The sequence below is a fragment of the Corythoichthys intestinalis genome, chromosome 17, assembly GCF_030265065.1.
Source record: "Corythoichthys intestinalis isolate RoL2023-P3 chromosome 17, ASM3026506v1, whole genome shotgun sequence".
Lineage (NCBI taxonomy): Eukaryota > Metazoa > Chordata > Actinopteri > Syngnathiformes > Syngnathidae > Corythoichthys > Corythoichthys intestinalis.
Window position 1 is genome coordinate 33,340,385 of NC_080411.1, and position 17,906 is coordinate 33,358,290.

The 17,906-nt window shown below is 39.9% G+C and overlaps 1 protein-coding gene across 3 annotated transcripts in view; it reads right to left on the bottom strand.

The window, feature by feature from the left end:
• Positions 1–7,058: 7,058 nt before the first annotated feature.
• opn4xa (opsin 4xa) overlaps positions 7,059–17,906 on the bottom strand; it is a 111,187-nt gene continuing 100,339 nt past the window's right edge. For 2 of the 3 annotated variants that reach the window (XM_057819179.1, XM_057819178.1), the window contains exons 7-13: positions 15,798–16,001; positions 15,547–15,718; positions 11,618–11,779; positions 10,660–10,767; positions 10,431–10,572; positions 8,453–8,577; positions 7,059–8,373 (exon numbers count right to left, since the gene is read on the bottom strand). In XM_057819179.1, coding sequence (XP_057675162.1) covers positions 8,461–8,577; positions 10,431–10,572; positions 10,660–10,767; positions 11,618–11,779; positions 15,547–15,718; positions 15,798–16,001 — 905 coding nt within the window. In that variant the 3' untranslated portion in view covers positions 7,059–8,373; positions 8,453–8,460. The remainder of the gene's footprint in view (positions 8,374–8,452; positions 8,578–10,430; positions 10,573–10,659; positions 10,768–11,617; positions 11,780–15,546; positions 15,719–15,797; positions 16,002–17,906) is intronic. The other variant, XM_057819180.1, reaches the window with a different exon arrangement.

A 17,906-nucleotide genomic window follows, 5' to 3' on the forward strand; every position in this document is an offset into this window, starting at 1 on the left:
AATGCCCTTTATTTTGAATTAGTGCTTTTATGTTTATTTCTTTACATTTCACTTCAAAGTAATGGCAATTTTGTTGTGCCACTTGATAATCAAGCATTAATTGTTAATATAATTAATTAAAGGTAAGTGGCTCTAAGTAAAGCTTGTCATAATTTTATCGCATCAGGCGGGTCGGCTCTGAAGCTAAATGAGGACCAAGTCACATCTCCAGGTCCTCCTCTGAGAACCTGGGCAAAAAAAAATATGTGCACCCCTAGATATATATGCGGGCGGTATGATTTCTCCTTTCAAGCTCGGGTCCTCTACCAGAGGCCTGGGAGCTTAAGGGTGCTGCGCAGGATCTTAGCTGTCCCTAGGATTGCGCTCCTCTGAATGGAGACGTCGGACGTTGTTCCTGGTATCTGTTGGAGCCATGCACTCAGCTTGGTTACTGCCCCTAGTGTCCCGATCACAACTGGCACCACTCTTGCCTTCACTCCCCACATTTTCTCCAACTCTTCCTTCAATCCTCGATATTTCTCCAGCTTTTTGTGTTCTTTTTTTCTGATGTTGCTATCGCTCGGGATTGCTACATCTATCACCATTGCTGTCTTCTGATGTTTATCCACCACCACTATGTCAGGCTGGTTGGCCATCACCAGTTTGTCTGTCTGGATCTGGAAGTCCCACAGGATCTTGGCTCGGTTGTTCTCGACCACCTTCGGAGGTGTCGCCCACCTTGACTCCGGGGTCTCCAGTCCGTACTCGGCACAGATGTTCCTGTCCACTATGCCTGCTATCTGGTTATGTCGTTCCATGTATGCCTTGCCTGCCAGCATCTTACACCCTGCTGTGATGTGCTGGACTGTCTCAGGGCCCTCTTTGCATAGCTTACACCTGGGGTCCTGTCTGTTGTGATAGACCCCAGCCTCTATCGATCTTGTGTTTAGGGCCTGTTCTTGTGCTGCCATGATCAGTGCCTCCGTGCTGTCTTTCAGTCCGGCCCTTTCCAGCCACTGGTATGTTTTTCCCATGTCAGCTACTTCCTCAATTTGTCGGTGGTACATACCATGCTGGGGCTTGTCATTCCATGATAGCTCCTCAGGGTCCTTCTCCTTACTGGGCTTCTGTTGCCTGAGGCATTCACCAAGCAGGTCATCACTGGGGGCCATTTTCATGATGTACTCTTGGAAGGATGTATTTTCCTCCTGAATAGTGGCTCTGATACTCACTAGTCCTCGGCCTCCCTCTATCCGCTTTGTGTAGAGCCTCAGGATGCTGGACTTAGGGTGAAACCCTCCGTGCATTGTAAGGCGCTTCCTTGTCTTGATGTCAGTAGCCTGCATCTCTTCCAGTGGCCAGGATACGATGCCAGCAGGGTATCTGATTACTGGTGGGGCATAGCTGTTAATGGCCTGGATCTTATTCATCCCATTCAGCTGACTCTTGAGGACCTGCCTCACCCTCTGTAAGTATTTGGTTGTGCCAAACCCTTCTAGTTGCTTCCTCATGGTTTCCATTCGCCTGTGGGATCCCCAGGTATTTGTAGCTGTCCTGCACATCTGTTATGTTGCCTTCAGGTAGTTAAGCCCCTTCAGTTGAGATCACCTTCCCTCTTCTGGATACCATTTGCCCACACTTACCTAGTCGGAATGACACCCCAATGTCATTGGTGTATACAGTATTCTCGTGAGGTGAATCAGGGAATCGATGTCACGCTCATTTTTGGCATACAGCTTGATATCATCCATGTAGAGGAGGTGACTGATGGCCATTCCACTTCGGAACTGGTACCCGAAACCACTCTTGGTGATGATCTGGCTGAGGGGGTTTAGGCCTATGCAGAACAGCAGGGGTGACAGAGCATCTCCTTGGTAGATACCGCATTTGATGATCACATGTGCAACTGGCTTTGAGTTGGCTTTTAGAGTTGTCTTCCACAGCTCCATTGAGTTCTGCAGGAAGTTCCTTAGTGTCCTGTTGATGTTACACAGCTTCAACCATTCCAGTATCCATGTGTGTGGCATTGAGTCATAGGCTTTCTTGTAGTCAATCCAGGCAGTGCACAGGTTGGTGCTCCTAGCCTTGCAGTCTCTGGCTACTGCCCTGTCCACCAGTAGTTGATGCTTGGCTCCCCTGGTGTTATTGCCAATCCCTTTCTGTGCCCTGTGCATGTATTGCTCCATGTGCCTGCTCATTTTAGCCGCCATGATGCCTGATAGGAGCTTCCATGTGATACTGAAGTAGGTGATAGGCCAGTAGTTGGATGGTACTGTTCCTTTCTGGGGGTCCTTCATGATGAGGACTGTCCGACCTTGGGTTAGCCACTCTGGGAGGGCCCCCGACTTCAGCAGCTGGTTCATTTGTGCTGCTAGGCATTCATGGAGTGCAGTTAGCTTCTTAAGCCAGTAGACACGAATCTTGTCGGGCCCTGGAGCTGTCCAGTTCTTCATTTTGGACAGTCTTTTCTGGATGTCTGTAGTTGTGATGACTACTGGGTCCTGATGATTGACGCATGTGGCACTTTGAAGTTCGCGTCTCTGGCCAGATCAAACCCAAACGTCTGTCAATTGTCGTTAACTTTAATAAGCAACACCAGTGCACTGCCTGACCAAAAAAGAGCAGGGAGGGAGAGGGAGACTACGGCCGCTCGGGACAGCTCATCTGTATTTATTAATTTATTTTAAAATTGAAAAAAATCTGCGATGGACTGAGGGTGCGAAGTTTGAAGCACGAATTAGTGAGGGATTAATGTAATTCGTCAAAAATTCGATTATGGTCAAAGGCGCCTGTACTTTAAAATAGTTATGAATTGCTCCATTTTCGAAACAGCTTGGTCTTTCATAAATGTGGGAGATGCAGTAACTATACTCAACACTTAAGCTAATTTTAATATTCTCCCCCCATTATTCATTCTTAATAATTGCCATGGTAATGTGGTTTGTTATAAACCAAACCGTTGGTAAATCTGTCAAGAATTCAGCAAGTTATGAGCATTTCAATGGGGAAAATATCTCACATTAGGTTCTTTCCAATAGCAGCTCTCTCTCACTGTCTCACTCGCTCTCATTATATATAGTATACATACACATGGATGAGTGAGGCATACCTCTTATTTTTTCAAATGTATCCCTTCATATATTGCTCGTGAATTTATTGCAATATTTACCATCTTCCCGTTTTAATAGCTTCTAGGTCATTCGACCTTTTGACCCCAAGTCACTGCAGGGTCGAAGCACTCTTCTTGGTGATTGAGTCACACCTGTTACTTTTCATCATTATTTACCTGCTTACCAAGTAAATACGTCAAGGTTATTTGATCTGTTGACCCCAAAACAGTTCAAGGTCATAGAACTACCCTTGGCCTACTATTTTTGTTGTTGTCTTGGTTCATTATTCTTCATGTTTGGGTTTATAATTGAGGGCCAGGTAGCGTATGCTGTTTTTGTTGTTCTCTGGGTTTATTATCTTTCATGTCCACATGTCAATATGATGGACTTCAAAATTACATACTTGCTTTCGGTGGTGCTGCAGCTTGTAAGCCCAGCTGTTGCAAGCATGTGTATATTGTGAAAAGATGTGATGATAATCTTTATTATTTGGATTTACAGTTTAGTCATATCCCTCGCTCCGGGCCTAGCTCTGATTTGTTCCACTGCTGCCAACAGGTATGTTTTTTTTTTTTTCTTAAAAATTCATTGTTTTTATGTTACTTGTCTAAAGACTGTGTAAAATTGAATGCAATTGGGCACACACATCGTTTTTGAGGGAGTGACAGCGGGTTTGGTGAAACAATTTGCTTTAGTTCGACCACTAGAGTGCGGTGTTGCGCAATAGGTTTTAAGTGACAGTGTTGCAATTAATATGAATGAGGACAAAGCTGCAGTTTTGATGAACGTTCTCTAGCAAGACAGTTCAAGTCTACATGCTAGGTTTGTTAATTTAACCAATTTATCCCTCCCAACGCCAGGCATCATTTCTTGATTTTTTTTCCGAATAAATGGAGACTGGAGCTAAAACTAGCTTATTTTTAAAATGATGTATGATGATACTAAATTTTAGTGATATTTTTTTCTTCTTTTGAATAAGTTATGGAAAAACAAGAGACAAAAACACCGCAAATCAACAAACTTTTAAATTCCTTAGCTGCCTTATTTTTCAATGGAATCGAATGATCTCGTTATCATTTTGAAGATTCGGATCAGCTCTTTCAACCTGTTGAAATATTTCTCTCAGAAGAAAAAGACAAGATAAAACTAGTCAAGTATGACAAGCTGTTTACTGAATCATAGCTCAACCACAAAGATAATGAACACTTTCTAACCTTTTTTTCCCCGTTCATATTTTTTGTATTACATTATACATGATTTAAATATTTCTGTTCACTGAATGTTTTAACAAATAATTTAAAATATTTAAAAAAAAAAATCATATTAAAAATAAATATAAAGGTTGTATTATATTTATATACATAACATTAATATATTTTACATTGTTTCAATTTTTTACTTCTCCCCCTGCCGCTGAAAAAAATTATAGAAGAAACACTACATACAACTCATACACAAATCACACAAGCAAACACAGTCTCACTCTCAACAATTTTCATGAGTTGAGAACCCTGCAGTATTACAAGAGCAATGTGAAGCCTCAAACAATCAATTCCTAGCCTCGCAATACCAATGCACAGCTCGACAATTAATGTATCCCTGGATTACTGGCTGACTCGGTATCGGTTGAGTAGTTTGCTATTGATATCCTGGCATTTCTTGTCATAACAAACACCTATCGGTCGAATCATACACAATACATCTCTAATGTAGCGTATTTTACATCATATTTCATGTTCTAGGTGTCTCACATACAGGCCCGGATCTAGGATTACCCACCAGAGTGGGCACTAAGAAATCTTGAGGGGGCACCCCAATGCAGGCTTTTTTTTACCCTCTGTATTTCTCCGGGCTTGGGACTGGCACAAGTAGGACACTGGCTTGTGTCACATTGAGGCTGCATTAATTTTGGGGGGTTTATTTGTTTTTTTTCATTCATCTATCTACTTATTCTCGCGGTCAGCTTAATGTCACGATGACGTCATCTCGCATAGCAAAGTGTCGCCGTTTTGAGATGGGGGCACGCACAGGTAAACATCCGTAGACAAACGTCTGAAATTCATATATTTCAACTGTGTTTTGCGTCTTTTTTTCATAAAGACGTCTTAAACATGACTTATTATTATCACGAGTCACTGCCGACAGACGCGAGGAGGCGATGCAACTTAAAATAAGCGTGTATTGGCCTGCAAATCTGCCCGTACAAAGTCGCAGCTGATAGCTGGATAAACAATCCAAAGGAATTGCCTGTAGTGGAGTTCGGAAACATCTACAACTACCTCATAAAGTCACCCAGTAAGTTGACCTTCATCAATTACGTGGAATATGTACTGTGTGGAACTAAGAAAACTGGTAGTATATACGGAGTGATTATTTCTGCCGTAACCGGTAATTCGCCTCCAAGCATTACTGTATTTATGCAAAATAACCAATTCCCACCAGGCCAATAATATACCGATTGACCGATCAGAGCAGCAGTCGGCTGCAAATGTAATTGTGCCTGGATTTAGGTTCCCACTAGCGAGAATGGTCCACGGAACAGTCTTCTTTTACTGTTCCTCGATTAATTGCTTTCATCCATTTGCTTGTCCTTTTTTTCTCACGAGGAAGAATGAAGAATTTCAAATGCGGCTCCAAACTCTTCCTTGTGTTACAACCCGCAACACGGCAACTTTTAGTCATTCCGACGGGAAAAAAAAGACCGCAAATAAGACAAAAGTTCAACGCGTTTGTACTACAATGCACGACAGAGCAACTGCTTGTGACTCGTGTTTTTGCCCCCATATCAATATGGCGACGCTTTGTTGTGGCTGGTGACGTCATTAATGCCCGGATGTCCGACTGCGAGAATGTGTCTGGAGGAGTGAGAGGAAGCGCGCGGATAACAAACGAGGTTGGAAAAACAGCTTGTTTTGGTGAATGCTTGTTCGATGTGTGTGAGGATTTGGGGGTCGGTGAAAACATTGCCGGCTGAATATAATTGACCTAATCCTCCGGTCAGAGAAGATGCAGCAACTTCAGTTGGTTTGATGAAATTAAATTACAGTTTTTTCATTCCTTTGAGCCGTTTAAATGCATTTGGACATTAATTTGAAAGTGTGTGGTTTGTGTATCAAAAAGAAATAAAGAAAAACATCAATAAACATATTATAGTGAAATAACATGTACAATTCACAATAAAATGAATTGAATGAATTCCAGCCTAAACCGAACTAGGCGTTATCCAAAAAATGACCACTAGATGTCCACATTGGACAAGCAATTAACCATCAATAATAAATGGCAATTCCCACAAGCAAGAGGGCTGCTATAGCTGCAAGCTAAGCACTAGGTAGCTAAATGAATCAGAAAACTACCATCACAATGGACAGCGATCTCAAATCTGAACACTGAATGGGATTAATTTCGGGATGTACCCTTAGCGATCCAATACAGTGCAACTTGTACATATATTATCACGCTCTAGGCGCTACATTAGCAATAGAATGCTACGAGCGGAGCTAACGTGCTACGAACTACAAACAATAATAAAGAGTACTGATATAAGCACAAGCATCACATATATGATTGCAGTATATATGGAGAACATTATAACTTACTTATCGGCCGAGGACGAACTTTTTTTCCTCAACCGCAGTCTTTTTAGAATACTCTGCGCATGTGCAACAACGCAGTTGTCCCAAAGCGAGGAAGTTCGCTGTCCAGCCCTCACAGCAGGGAATTCACAACAGCATGGTTGTGGCCAACAGTAACCGTTAACTGTGCAATATAAAAGTAGGTGAGACCAACTCTCCGTGCGTTCTCTATATCCAATGTGACGCTACAATAGATATTCCCGACATTTTTATTGGGTGGGCACGACTCACGTCTAGGTGGGCCGTGCCCACCCTGGCACACCCATACATCCGGCCCCGCTCACATATGGCATAATTGTCTACACTTTCAATGTAGTTTTGAGTTACAGCAGGTATTTTTATTTCAAGTGTTTTAACAAATGAATTCAGAACATCACTAGTTGGTTTGTTTTTACGCCATCAAACTGGATATTTACAGGAATATTCCATCTGTAATTACATTTGCAGATATCCAATATGCATCTGGATTCTTTATTTTGGATGAGAATTGTTTGTTCATTGCAAAAAAAAAACAAAAAAAACTGAATTGTATTTCTTTAACCATGCTGTGAAAATCAATTACAAAGAGTGTTACCTCTACTTATGAATTTAAATAGTTCTGGAAGTAGTTTCTTAACTTGAAAATTCTGTAAGTAGAGAAACATTTTCCATGTATATGCCCTAATCCGTTCGAAGCCCCGCAAAATTCAGACATACAGTAGATCTTTTATAATGTATAAAATGCATCAAAACATGTAACAAATATACGTTACAATTATATTATTGCACAATAAACATAAAATCTGAGTTGTGCATAATGTAAAAAACAAAAATAAGAGTAAAGAATCAAAGTTAATACACTCATGTAAAGCTGTCAGAACATGAGATCCACACATACACATACAGTAGAGGTCCCTCTTAGCCAATTGGATGCCAGGACTGCTGGGCAATAGCCAATTGCAAAGCGGCTATAAGTATGTTACGTTCAGTAAACTCTGGGATTTGCGGGTACCAGCCGTACTGTATTTTTGCCTTTGTTATCCTTTAATTTCTTTCGTAACAAGAGGCAATATTTTCCCATAGAGGCAAAAATTCTTTATGTAGAGACGTTCTTAAGTAGAGGAACCACTATAGCTTAATAACATGACCTAAAACTAAAGTTATTTCAAATGGCAACTTATTGGTTTTAGGAAACACTAAAAGAAATCAAGAAAAATACAATTGTGGTAGTCATCATCCAACATTTACTTTTTCCAGCCAAGCAGGGGGGAGGAATGATGGAATCATTCAATTCTGAAGAAAAAAAAATTGCCAGGGTTGTAGTATTCAACATTTACTTGATGAGGAAAAGAAACTTGCTCCCGACTCCAAGAGTTTACTTTAGCAACCCAGACACTATAAATCAAGTACGGATCCAGTCTTTGTTTTTTCACATCGTCCAGCGGGGGAGTGGATGTTGATTGTTGTCCAGAAAGTCTGGCTGGAGCCCGTGTGACTTTTTCATCACCTTCCTTCTGGGTTTGCCACGGCTGTGTTCTTCATGTATACCCACTTTCTTCGAGAAGACCTAGTCTTCAGGCTCCTTCTCGTCCCCTTTCCTTCAATGACCCTATAGCGCGACCGCGACTCAGGTCACATGTTCGGAGTGCACTTCTCTCTGGGATTGGTGTCTAAAATGTTCGTGATATTTTCATTTAAAATCTGATGTTTGACATGACAGTTGTTTTAACAGTTAAAGAAGTGCTTTACCTGCACGGTCATTGTGGTCTTTTGTCTTGGCTTTGATCCTTTTTCTTTAGTGCTCCAAGGGAATAGCTGGATCTCAGACATGGGCTATGGTCCATTGGATCCAGTTCCACATCACTCCAAACCTGCTGCATTGGCATGGCGATAGACATTTTTTTAAACATGTAAGTTAGACACTCTGTCATATCGTGCTGAGAATAAATAGAATATGTAATACCATGAATAAATAAAATGCTAAAATATTTTTTCTGCAACATGATTTGGTGGAGTCAATATGCTGAGAAACGTGTCTCTTAATCAAGATGTATCACGAGTATATAGTAGAATGAAAAAGTATCTGAACCTTTTGGAATTACACATTTCTGCATAAAAACACCATCAAATGTGAACTGATCAAAATCACACGGATGAAAAAAGTGTCTGCTTTAACTAAAACCACCCCAAAATTTAAAGGTTTTTATATCTTAATGAGTATAGTATGCAAACAATGACAAAAGAGGGAAAAATGAGTAAGTGAACCATCGCTTTTAAAATTTTGTGCTCCCTCTTTGGCAGCAATAACTTCAACCAGACGCTTCCTGTAGCTGCAGATCAGTGTGGCACATCGATCAGGACTAATCTTGGCCCAGGATCCAGGGATGTCTGGCATGAATCCCTGTCTTTAGGTCATGCCACAGTCTAAATGGGGTTCAAGCCAGGACTTTGACTTGGCCACTCCAGAGCGTGTATTTTGTTCTTCTGAAACCATTCCGATGTAGATGTACTTCTGTGTTTTGGATCATTGTCTTGTTGCAGCATCCATCCTCTTTTTTAGCTTCAATTGTCTGACAGACGGGCTCAGGTTTTCCTGCAAAACATCCTGATAAACTTTTGAATTCATTGTTCCATTAATGATTGCAAGTTGTCCAGGCGCTGAGGCAGTGGATGAGGTGTTGATGTTGGTGAGCTGTTCCATTTTTCCTCCACACATGACGTTGTGTGTTACTCCCAAACAATTCAACTTTGGTTTCATCAGTCCACAAAATATTTTGCCAAAACTTATGTGGAGTGTCCAAGTGCCTTTTTTCGAACATTAAACGAGTAACAATGTTTTTTTTAGACAGCTGTGGCTTCCTTTGTAGAGTCCTCCCATGAACACCATTCTTGGCCATAGTTTTACATATAGCTGATGTGTGCACAGAGATATTGGACTGTGTCAGTGATTTCTGTGAGTCTTTAGCAGACACTCTAGGCTTCTTTTTTACCTCTCTGAGTATTCTGCGCTGAACTGTTGGTGTGTCATCTTTGGTTGACGGCCAGAGAAGCAACAGTGCCAAACTCTCTCCATTTGTAGACAACTTCTCTGACTTTCGATTAATGAACATCCAGACTTTTAAAGATGGTTTTGTATTCTTTCCCAGCTTTATACAAATCAACAATCCTCCATCGCAGGTCTTCAGACAGCTCTTTTGACCGAGCCATGATGGACATCAGACAGTGCTTCTCATCAAGACATTTCTTACCAGCTGTGTTTTATAGTGGGCAAGGCAGCTTTAAACTACTCATCAGTGACTGGGCACACATCTGACTTAAAATGTTTGGTAAAAATTGGTTTTAGTTGCTCTTTAAGTCTCCTTAGGTAGAGGGTTCACTTACTTATTTTTTCCCCCTTCTGTCATTGTTGTCATGCTATCTTCATTAAAATATGAAAACCTATAAATGTTTTGGTGGTTTTAGTTAAAGCAGACACTGTATTTTCATCTGTGTGATTTTGACAAAGATCAGATCACATTTGATGGGGATTTTATGCAGAAATATGAGAAATTCCAAAAGGTTCAAAAACTTTTTCATACCACTGTACTTTCTCGATCACTGTGCTACTTTCCTGTTCAGGCAGGACTTTGGCAGCATCATGTGGCGTAAAATGTTTAAGGAAGTCCACAAAACCTATGACTAGTGAACCATGAATAGACTACTGTACTTAGAACAGAGCCAAACTCACAGTGTTCATTGTGGAAACAAATGACTGTCTGCTCATCAGTGAATCCCTGAAGGATGACTGGCAATGCGACACTGACATGGCCTCCCTCCGGGGAACCTTGGCTAGGAAGTGTAGACAGGGTACGTTTTCAGCTAGAGTGTCCCTGTTGAAGCACAATTATAATTCAGACAAAGGTCTTGTATCAGTTTCAAGCTCACATTACTCGATTTGCTGAATATGGCGGTCTCACCTGTATTTAGAGTGAATGATAGCATAGATGAAAGGGTTGTAGATGGCCGAAGCTTTGGCAATAACTGCAGGAACAGCTTTGGAGTAGGGGTTAAGGATGCTTGCATATCTGAAATGTGTTTTTTTGTCAGTCAGAACCCCTACATCACAGGCAGGGATGGGCAGTATTTCCAGTATATATATACTGTTCAAAAATTTGGGGTCACCCAGACAATTTTGTGTTTTCCATGAAAAGTCACACTTTTATCCATCAAGTAGATAGAAAATATAAAATGACTGGGCTAGACATCATGATTTTTATGAGTTCATCAGTTCCAGTAGAGCGGTTATTTGCATTTGATGCACTTGTAGTCCCCATAAATGTTGATGAAATAGCAGCCTGTTTGAAAAAATAGTTGTCCTGAAAGGTATAAACTAAATGCACAGCAGATCATTTCATAGGCAGCATCGTCTTTAGGTATCATTGAATTTTAATCTCGTGTTTATTAATACTTCTGGTATAGATTGTTGAAATATGACTTCCAAGGTTTATTTTTTGTTAGAAAAAATTGTTTGCCTTTTATCTAAGTTTTTGTCCGCTGTTACACATCAGAAAAAGGTTCTTTGACCCCCCCCCCCCCCATTAAACGTGATTCCCACCGAAGAGATGCACACGTTAAAGGTGTTGCCTTTCTCTTTAACTGTGTGTAAAACACAGACAGAAAATAGCAATAGCCAATTAGTCCCAAAGGCAGATTGACGATTTATTTTATTTGGGAAATACAAAATAAAGCAAATTGTATATTGATACAGATACATGCTGTTTATTTACTTTGCTTTGACACACGTACAAACTAAGTGTTTTTTATTGTATTTAGAAAAACATGTAATGCACTTTTTTTTTTGTTGTTGTTGTTGTTTTTTTTGGTTTTTTGCCCATCCCTGATCACAGGATATTATAGTTGTTCTTTCATATTTACCCTGCCCAGGCGATGAGAGTGACACAAGCGTAGGGTGACCAGGAGAGCACAAAGACGATGATCACTACAAAGGCGATCTTGGCTAATTTCCACTCAGTCTTGATGGTCTGCTGCTGAATCAGCATCGTCTTCCTCACCTGAGAGCCCAACTTCTCCACTTCCCTGGCAGAAGAAAGTTATTGTTTACAGTGACGCCTTGAGATAAAAGTGATCGATGTGATTCACAAAGCTTTCAAGATGCAAGCTTTCGTTCAGATGACGTTTTTCAATTTTTCCTTTGACTTGCAAACAAAAATTAAAGATATGAGCATTATTGACCACTTCCGTGTCAACTCACCTAACTTCACCTCAAGTAACTGTTTCTTCTTCAAAAAAAGATGCTTCAAGCTTTTTCTTGCCACTATCAGTTTAAGTCAGTACTTCTCAAATAGTGGGGCGCGCCCCCCCCAGGGGGGTGCATAGCGTTGCCAGGGGTGGCGCATGTGACCTCGGGAACATTCTGCCAGGGGTGACGCATGTGACCTCGGGAACATTCTTTTTTTTTTTTTTTTCCCCGTACTAGAATAAAGTGTACTTGCAGATCCACTCAGTGGGTGGCAGTGGCGCCCTCATTTTCAGAGTGCGCGCAGTATTTTTGACTGCCACCCACATTTTCAGAGTGCGCGCAGTATTTTTGAACTAAGAAAGAGCACACAGAAAAGAGATATGAAGAGCTGTGCGCCATTTTCGAAAGCCGTTTTCCAGCCGGACTCACGCAGTGACTCACTGTCTTCTCAGGTTCTCACGTGTCTGCCCGAGAAGTGACATTTTCGGCTTGGAATCGTCACGACGACCGCCCTCACCTACGGTTCTCACTTGGCCCCTGAGAATGCGATTTTTTTCGGGCCGTTTGCCTTTTGGTTTTGACTTTTAATACAGTGGGAGATGAGCAAAGACCACTGTTTACTGTGTCTAAAAATGATTATAGAGGACAGCTGGAAGCCAAATCAATTAAGACGACATTTAAAACGTTAGACCCCAATCTCATTAAAAAGCCGCTAGACTGTTTTTCAGCGAAAACGTGCTGAATATTGCCAACAATCGTCCCACTTTGTCAGTGTTATATCAGTAAACCAGCACTGTTAGCATGCTCAGTGCAAAATAAACCCACACCATTGCAAAGGAGGTGATGATGTGAGCAACGAAAATAAAAACTCTCCTTCTGTCCAAAGACACTTTTTTTTTTTCCTTCTATTTGTTTTTTCGGTCAAATTTTTGGGCATATTGTCCTCATGAGTTAATGTTTCTAATAAATTTGAATTTGTTAGTATTTACTGAGTTTATTCCATTTTATTTTTCAGTATCAAATGGTCAAAAATGTACCTTGAGTGTATTTTTACAGTTTGGATGAGACTATTTTTTAATTTAGGCAAACTGATGCTCGTTAAGTCTTTTGTGTTACAAACAAAACAATGTTAATAAAGTTATGCTTTATTATAAGTTGATCTATGTTACTTTTTTTCTTTAATAGAAAAAAAAGGACACAATGTTAGGCAGAGGCGTATTTATAATAGTAATATTATAGACAAATGATACTATTTACAGTGGCGGCAGAGAGTTTGGGGGGGCGCGAAACATTTACGTCTTCCTTGGGGGGGGGGGCGTAACAGAAAGTAATTGAGAAGCACTGGTTTAAGTTAACTGTAAAGCGAAATATACACCTAAGAGAATATCAACAGTGTTGTCACAGATTACTTGAAAAAGTAATTTAATAACTGATTACTCCTCCAAAAAGTAATTTAGTTACTTTACTGATTACTTTATTATCAAAGTAACTAAGTTACTTTAAAAGTAATTTATTGGTTACTTTTCACCAATTTTTCTCCCCTTGCCGCCTCAACATAAAAATAACAACAGAAAAATGTCATCTCATGTTACTGACTTTCCGATAATTGAATTCAAAGAGGAAAATCTGAATTTTTCATATACAGTAAGGCTCAATCTTCAAGTTAGCGCAGGTTTGATTAGTCGATGGCGTTGATTTCAACCACTATTGACTCGTGCTAGCTTAGCCACTCCGTAGCACTTAAACTAACAAAGAACTGACAAACAGCACAGAATTTGTTGAAATCAACCCCACCGACTAATTAAGCCCCGCTAACTCGATTAATCCTAATGTCAAAAATTCTGAATTTCAGGTTAGGGTCTAGGGGTCAGGGTTAACAGCGTATCAGTGCCAATATAAAACAATGCAAATTGACTGCACGATAATCAACAACACACAAATGAATTGCACAGTGCAATAAACACTATCGTGCGGTTGCGTGTGCACAACCTGGATGTACGACGTACACACACACGGTCAATTTCGCCATAAAACATGGAGGCAACTAAGCACTTCACACTCAATCGGACTTGCAACACATCCCAAAGATGCCAAACGAACACGTCACCTCACGGCATAAATGTGCAACACGAATATGATGTAAACAATGGTCGCCGACTACCAGCCGTTGCAACAGCAAAGCTACGAAACGGCCACGTATGTAGTGGCTCCAACCTATCGCTGGAACCCTCCAGAATGAAGGAAAAACACTCACGTTCATTTATGGACGCGCACAGATCAACATTCTCTCGCACATCTCAACAGGTGGCTGATCTCGGCTCGAATGTGCACCCACACTGGCACAAAACAGTCCAAAAACACTTAGCGTGTGCGACTCGAGACCAAAACAGGAGGAACTATGAGCGGTTACCATGGAAACGAACACGTAGCGGGAACCTTTCTAACATTTTCTATTCAAAATGCTCTTCGGACATGACTACGATATTCTTCATCGTACGTACAGTATATTATGAGGCAATAACAAAATAGTAACGCACAGACACTATGAAAACTAACTTTAATCAGATTACTGGTTTGGAAAAATGAACACGTCAGATTACTCGTTACTGAAAGAAAGTAATCAAATTACAGTAGGGTTAGTGACAACACTAAATATCAATAACAAAACATACAAAATAAAGAGAATTAAATAACATCATAACTCGCCTTAAACGGAAATAAAACACCTAGCAAAAATGACCCTCATGTGGAAGACGGATGCGCAACGTGTTTAAGCCACTTTTGAATACAGCTATGGCTTGGATGTCTGTTACAACCACATTATAGCTATAAAAATATACATAGATACAAACTTGTTAGTGTACCTGTTAAATCTGGCACTGCTTTCTTTTACTTTTGTGGTTTTTCTAGCTAATTCAGTGTATTAAAAAACTATTTATGTAATAATTTGCATGTAAAAAGTGTTAAGATTGCCACTATAGGAATTTCACATTCTCTTGAATTACAAAACGCACAATTTCACTATTAAAAAAAAACGGATTAAAACCTGGTATAAACTTTGATTTTGGACTGTGTGGCCACACCATTGCTTCATGACAATTGCAGATGGTGTGCATTTGTTTTGTAACGCAATCGTCAAAATGTCACTTTCAGGGCCACAACCTCCACTATCATGTTTTTTTTTTTGTGTTTGTTTTGTTTTGGTTTTTTTTTAACGCAAGCTTTGACTCACTTTGTGCATCATCTTGAGAACATCAACTAAAATGGGCACTCCTCTGTTGTTCGTGAACGGATCCGAATGAAATTTGGTATGCACGTTCTAGGAATGTATACGCATAGATCCTGATGGCTGATTAATTAATTGCAGACTTATTTTTGCCAGTATGTTTCGTATTTGCCAGGGCATGTGTGCTCTTTGGGTGTGCTCATCATCTGTCTAAGGTGACGATTTGTTTAGGGTGCCTTGATGTTGAATTCATTATATATTTAATAACGTTTTTAATTTCTTGGAGACAATAGGAAATGCCAAACACTATGGGCGACGTGACCAACAGATTGCTAAGTTTTTTTTCCTGAACAGTCAATCAGAACAACTCATATTTACCTGCTGGTATGGCGAGTAGTCAGGAACATGCACAGATAGCAGTAGGATATGATGCCCAGTGGGATGAAGAAGACAAAGCAACATAACATCAAGGTATAGCTTTTATTGGCCGGGGTCGATGTCACGTAGTCCCATGTGCATGAGGTCATCAGTCCCTCTGGTATGTAAGAACCTCAAAGACAAATGTGGAAAAGAAATAAAATTTATAGTCAAGTCTTTCACAGGACAACGTGAGTAAATCAGTTACGTACTCCACCCCAGAAGCGGTGCGAGGCTCCAGAATAGAGAGTACAGCCAAACCAGACAAATAATGAAGCAAGTGCGTCGCTTGGAGGTCCACTGTAAGGCCTGTAGTGGCTTAGTGATGACGATGTAGCGATCAATAGAGATGGCCAGAAGGTTGATCATTGATGTGATTCCGAATAAGGCACCGCAGAAGGCATAGATTTTACAACCTGGGAAGACAGCAGTCTAAGATTAATGAACAGTGATTCTTTGCACCCTGAGTCCATCCTGGATTTTTTTTCAGTTTAAAAAAATTAATAAATACATATTTTATTTAAAAGATGTAGGATACATGCATGTATACATGTACAAATCTTTTTTTTATATGTATATACACATTTATTTGCAGTGCTTAAGAACAATTTATTAAGATATACATAGAAGGTTTTTTTTTTTTTTTTTTTTTTTTTTTATTGTTCTTTAGGTGGGGCATGTCTTATATGTATCTCTTTCTAATGCTGTTAAATCTGAATAAATACATTGAACACACGTAATGTAAATAAGAGCTGCCTTTACTTTACGGATTTTCGATTTTCGCGCTTTGGGGGCGGGTACTGTGAAACACGAGGGTTTGCTGTAATTAATGTTTAGAATAATATATTGCAACTCTCCAATTCTTAAAACGAAAGACAACACCTGGCAGACGGCTGCTCAAAGCATTAAAAATATGCAAATCAGGCATTTCTTAGACCACTGACAAAGGAGAAAATGTTTAAAGGCAAAAAAAGGACACCAATTGCAACCGCAGCCATTGTATGACTAACGTGACGTCAGTCACGCAACGCTCTTACAGCACATGAATACTTAAAACAGATCAAAATTGTACAAAGGAATCCTAGCCATACATATTATCATTTTCCTCCACAGGTGACCTAATCAATTTGCCAGTGAGTGTATGAGTTGACATACTTAACACATATTACGAGTTTTAAGTATATACGGTACATTTATATCAGTCAAGCTGCTTGCCTGGAGAGAGCTTTACTGGGACTCCAATCTGTTCAATATTTCATATGGAGGAAAACACTCAGGTGACTTCAAGTTCCGCTCTGAGACCCCAATTTGGCCAAATTTCAAAATTGTCCGATATGCATGTGTGATACATCATTGAAAAGCTTAAAATCTCAATTTTCTGGGGGAAGAAAAATTTTGGACAGGGGGGCTTTTTTTTTTTTTAAATGTTTTTTAAACAGCAAAACCCTATATGGAGGTGAGAGCACGCGAGAGCAGAATTACAGATGCCATGACTTTAACGAGATATTATGGCGTACTTAACTTGTTTCGATGCAAAAACTCCATGTCGCATTTATCACTGAGTGTCAAGACACAGCTGTGAATGGCCACAGCTGGATTTTTGGGGGATTTTATGGGTGAAACATGGTAATATAACAAGGGTCGCGATGCAGAAATCGCAGACATCAAGGAGTGGTCGAAAAAATTTTTTTTTTTTTGGATCGATTATTTATCATTTAACATATCGGGGAAAATGCGACAGTAACAAAAAAATACAATTTAGCGATAGTTATGAGGTAGATATCCGTGACTTTTTTTACAGACGCCATTTTTTTCATTGTGACGTAATTTGTTTAAAAGTTTAAAATATGCGAGTGAATAATTTTTCAAAGTCGTTTTTTTTTTTTTTTTTTCTTAAACAAAATATTAGACATCAATTAATGATTCTAAGCTATAAATGACCGACATTTTGAATAATAAATATAATTACTTCCCTTGTTTTCATGGCTGGGTTGAAACAAAAACGGTTGTGGGACGTCTGTAAACGGGGGTTTCCAGGGTAAAACGGACACATTCAAAATAGTTTGGGGGCTTAATGCGCCATGAATCTGCTATGGCAGCATATAGACATATTGTTCTATCAAACACAACAGTTTTTTTGGGCTCAAAATAAAGCAGTTTCTTTTAAAGAGGAGAGCAAGAGCAAAAACTGCTTTTTCAGCCTTGTTTGTGTTTTCTGCCAAATACAAGTTTCAGTATTGTGTGTGGGAGCATTCCACATGCCCGTGAAAGTGTTTCAGTAATGTGTGAATGACCGTTTGATTAATACTTGTGAGCAACAT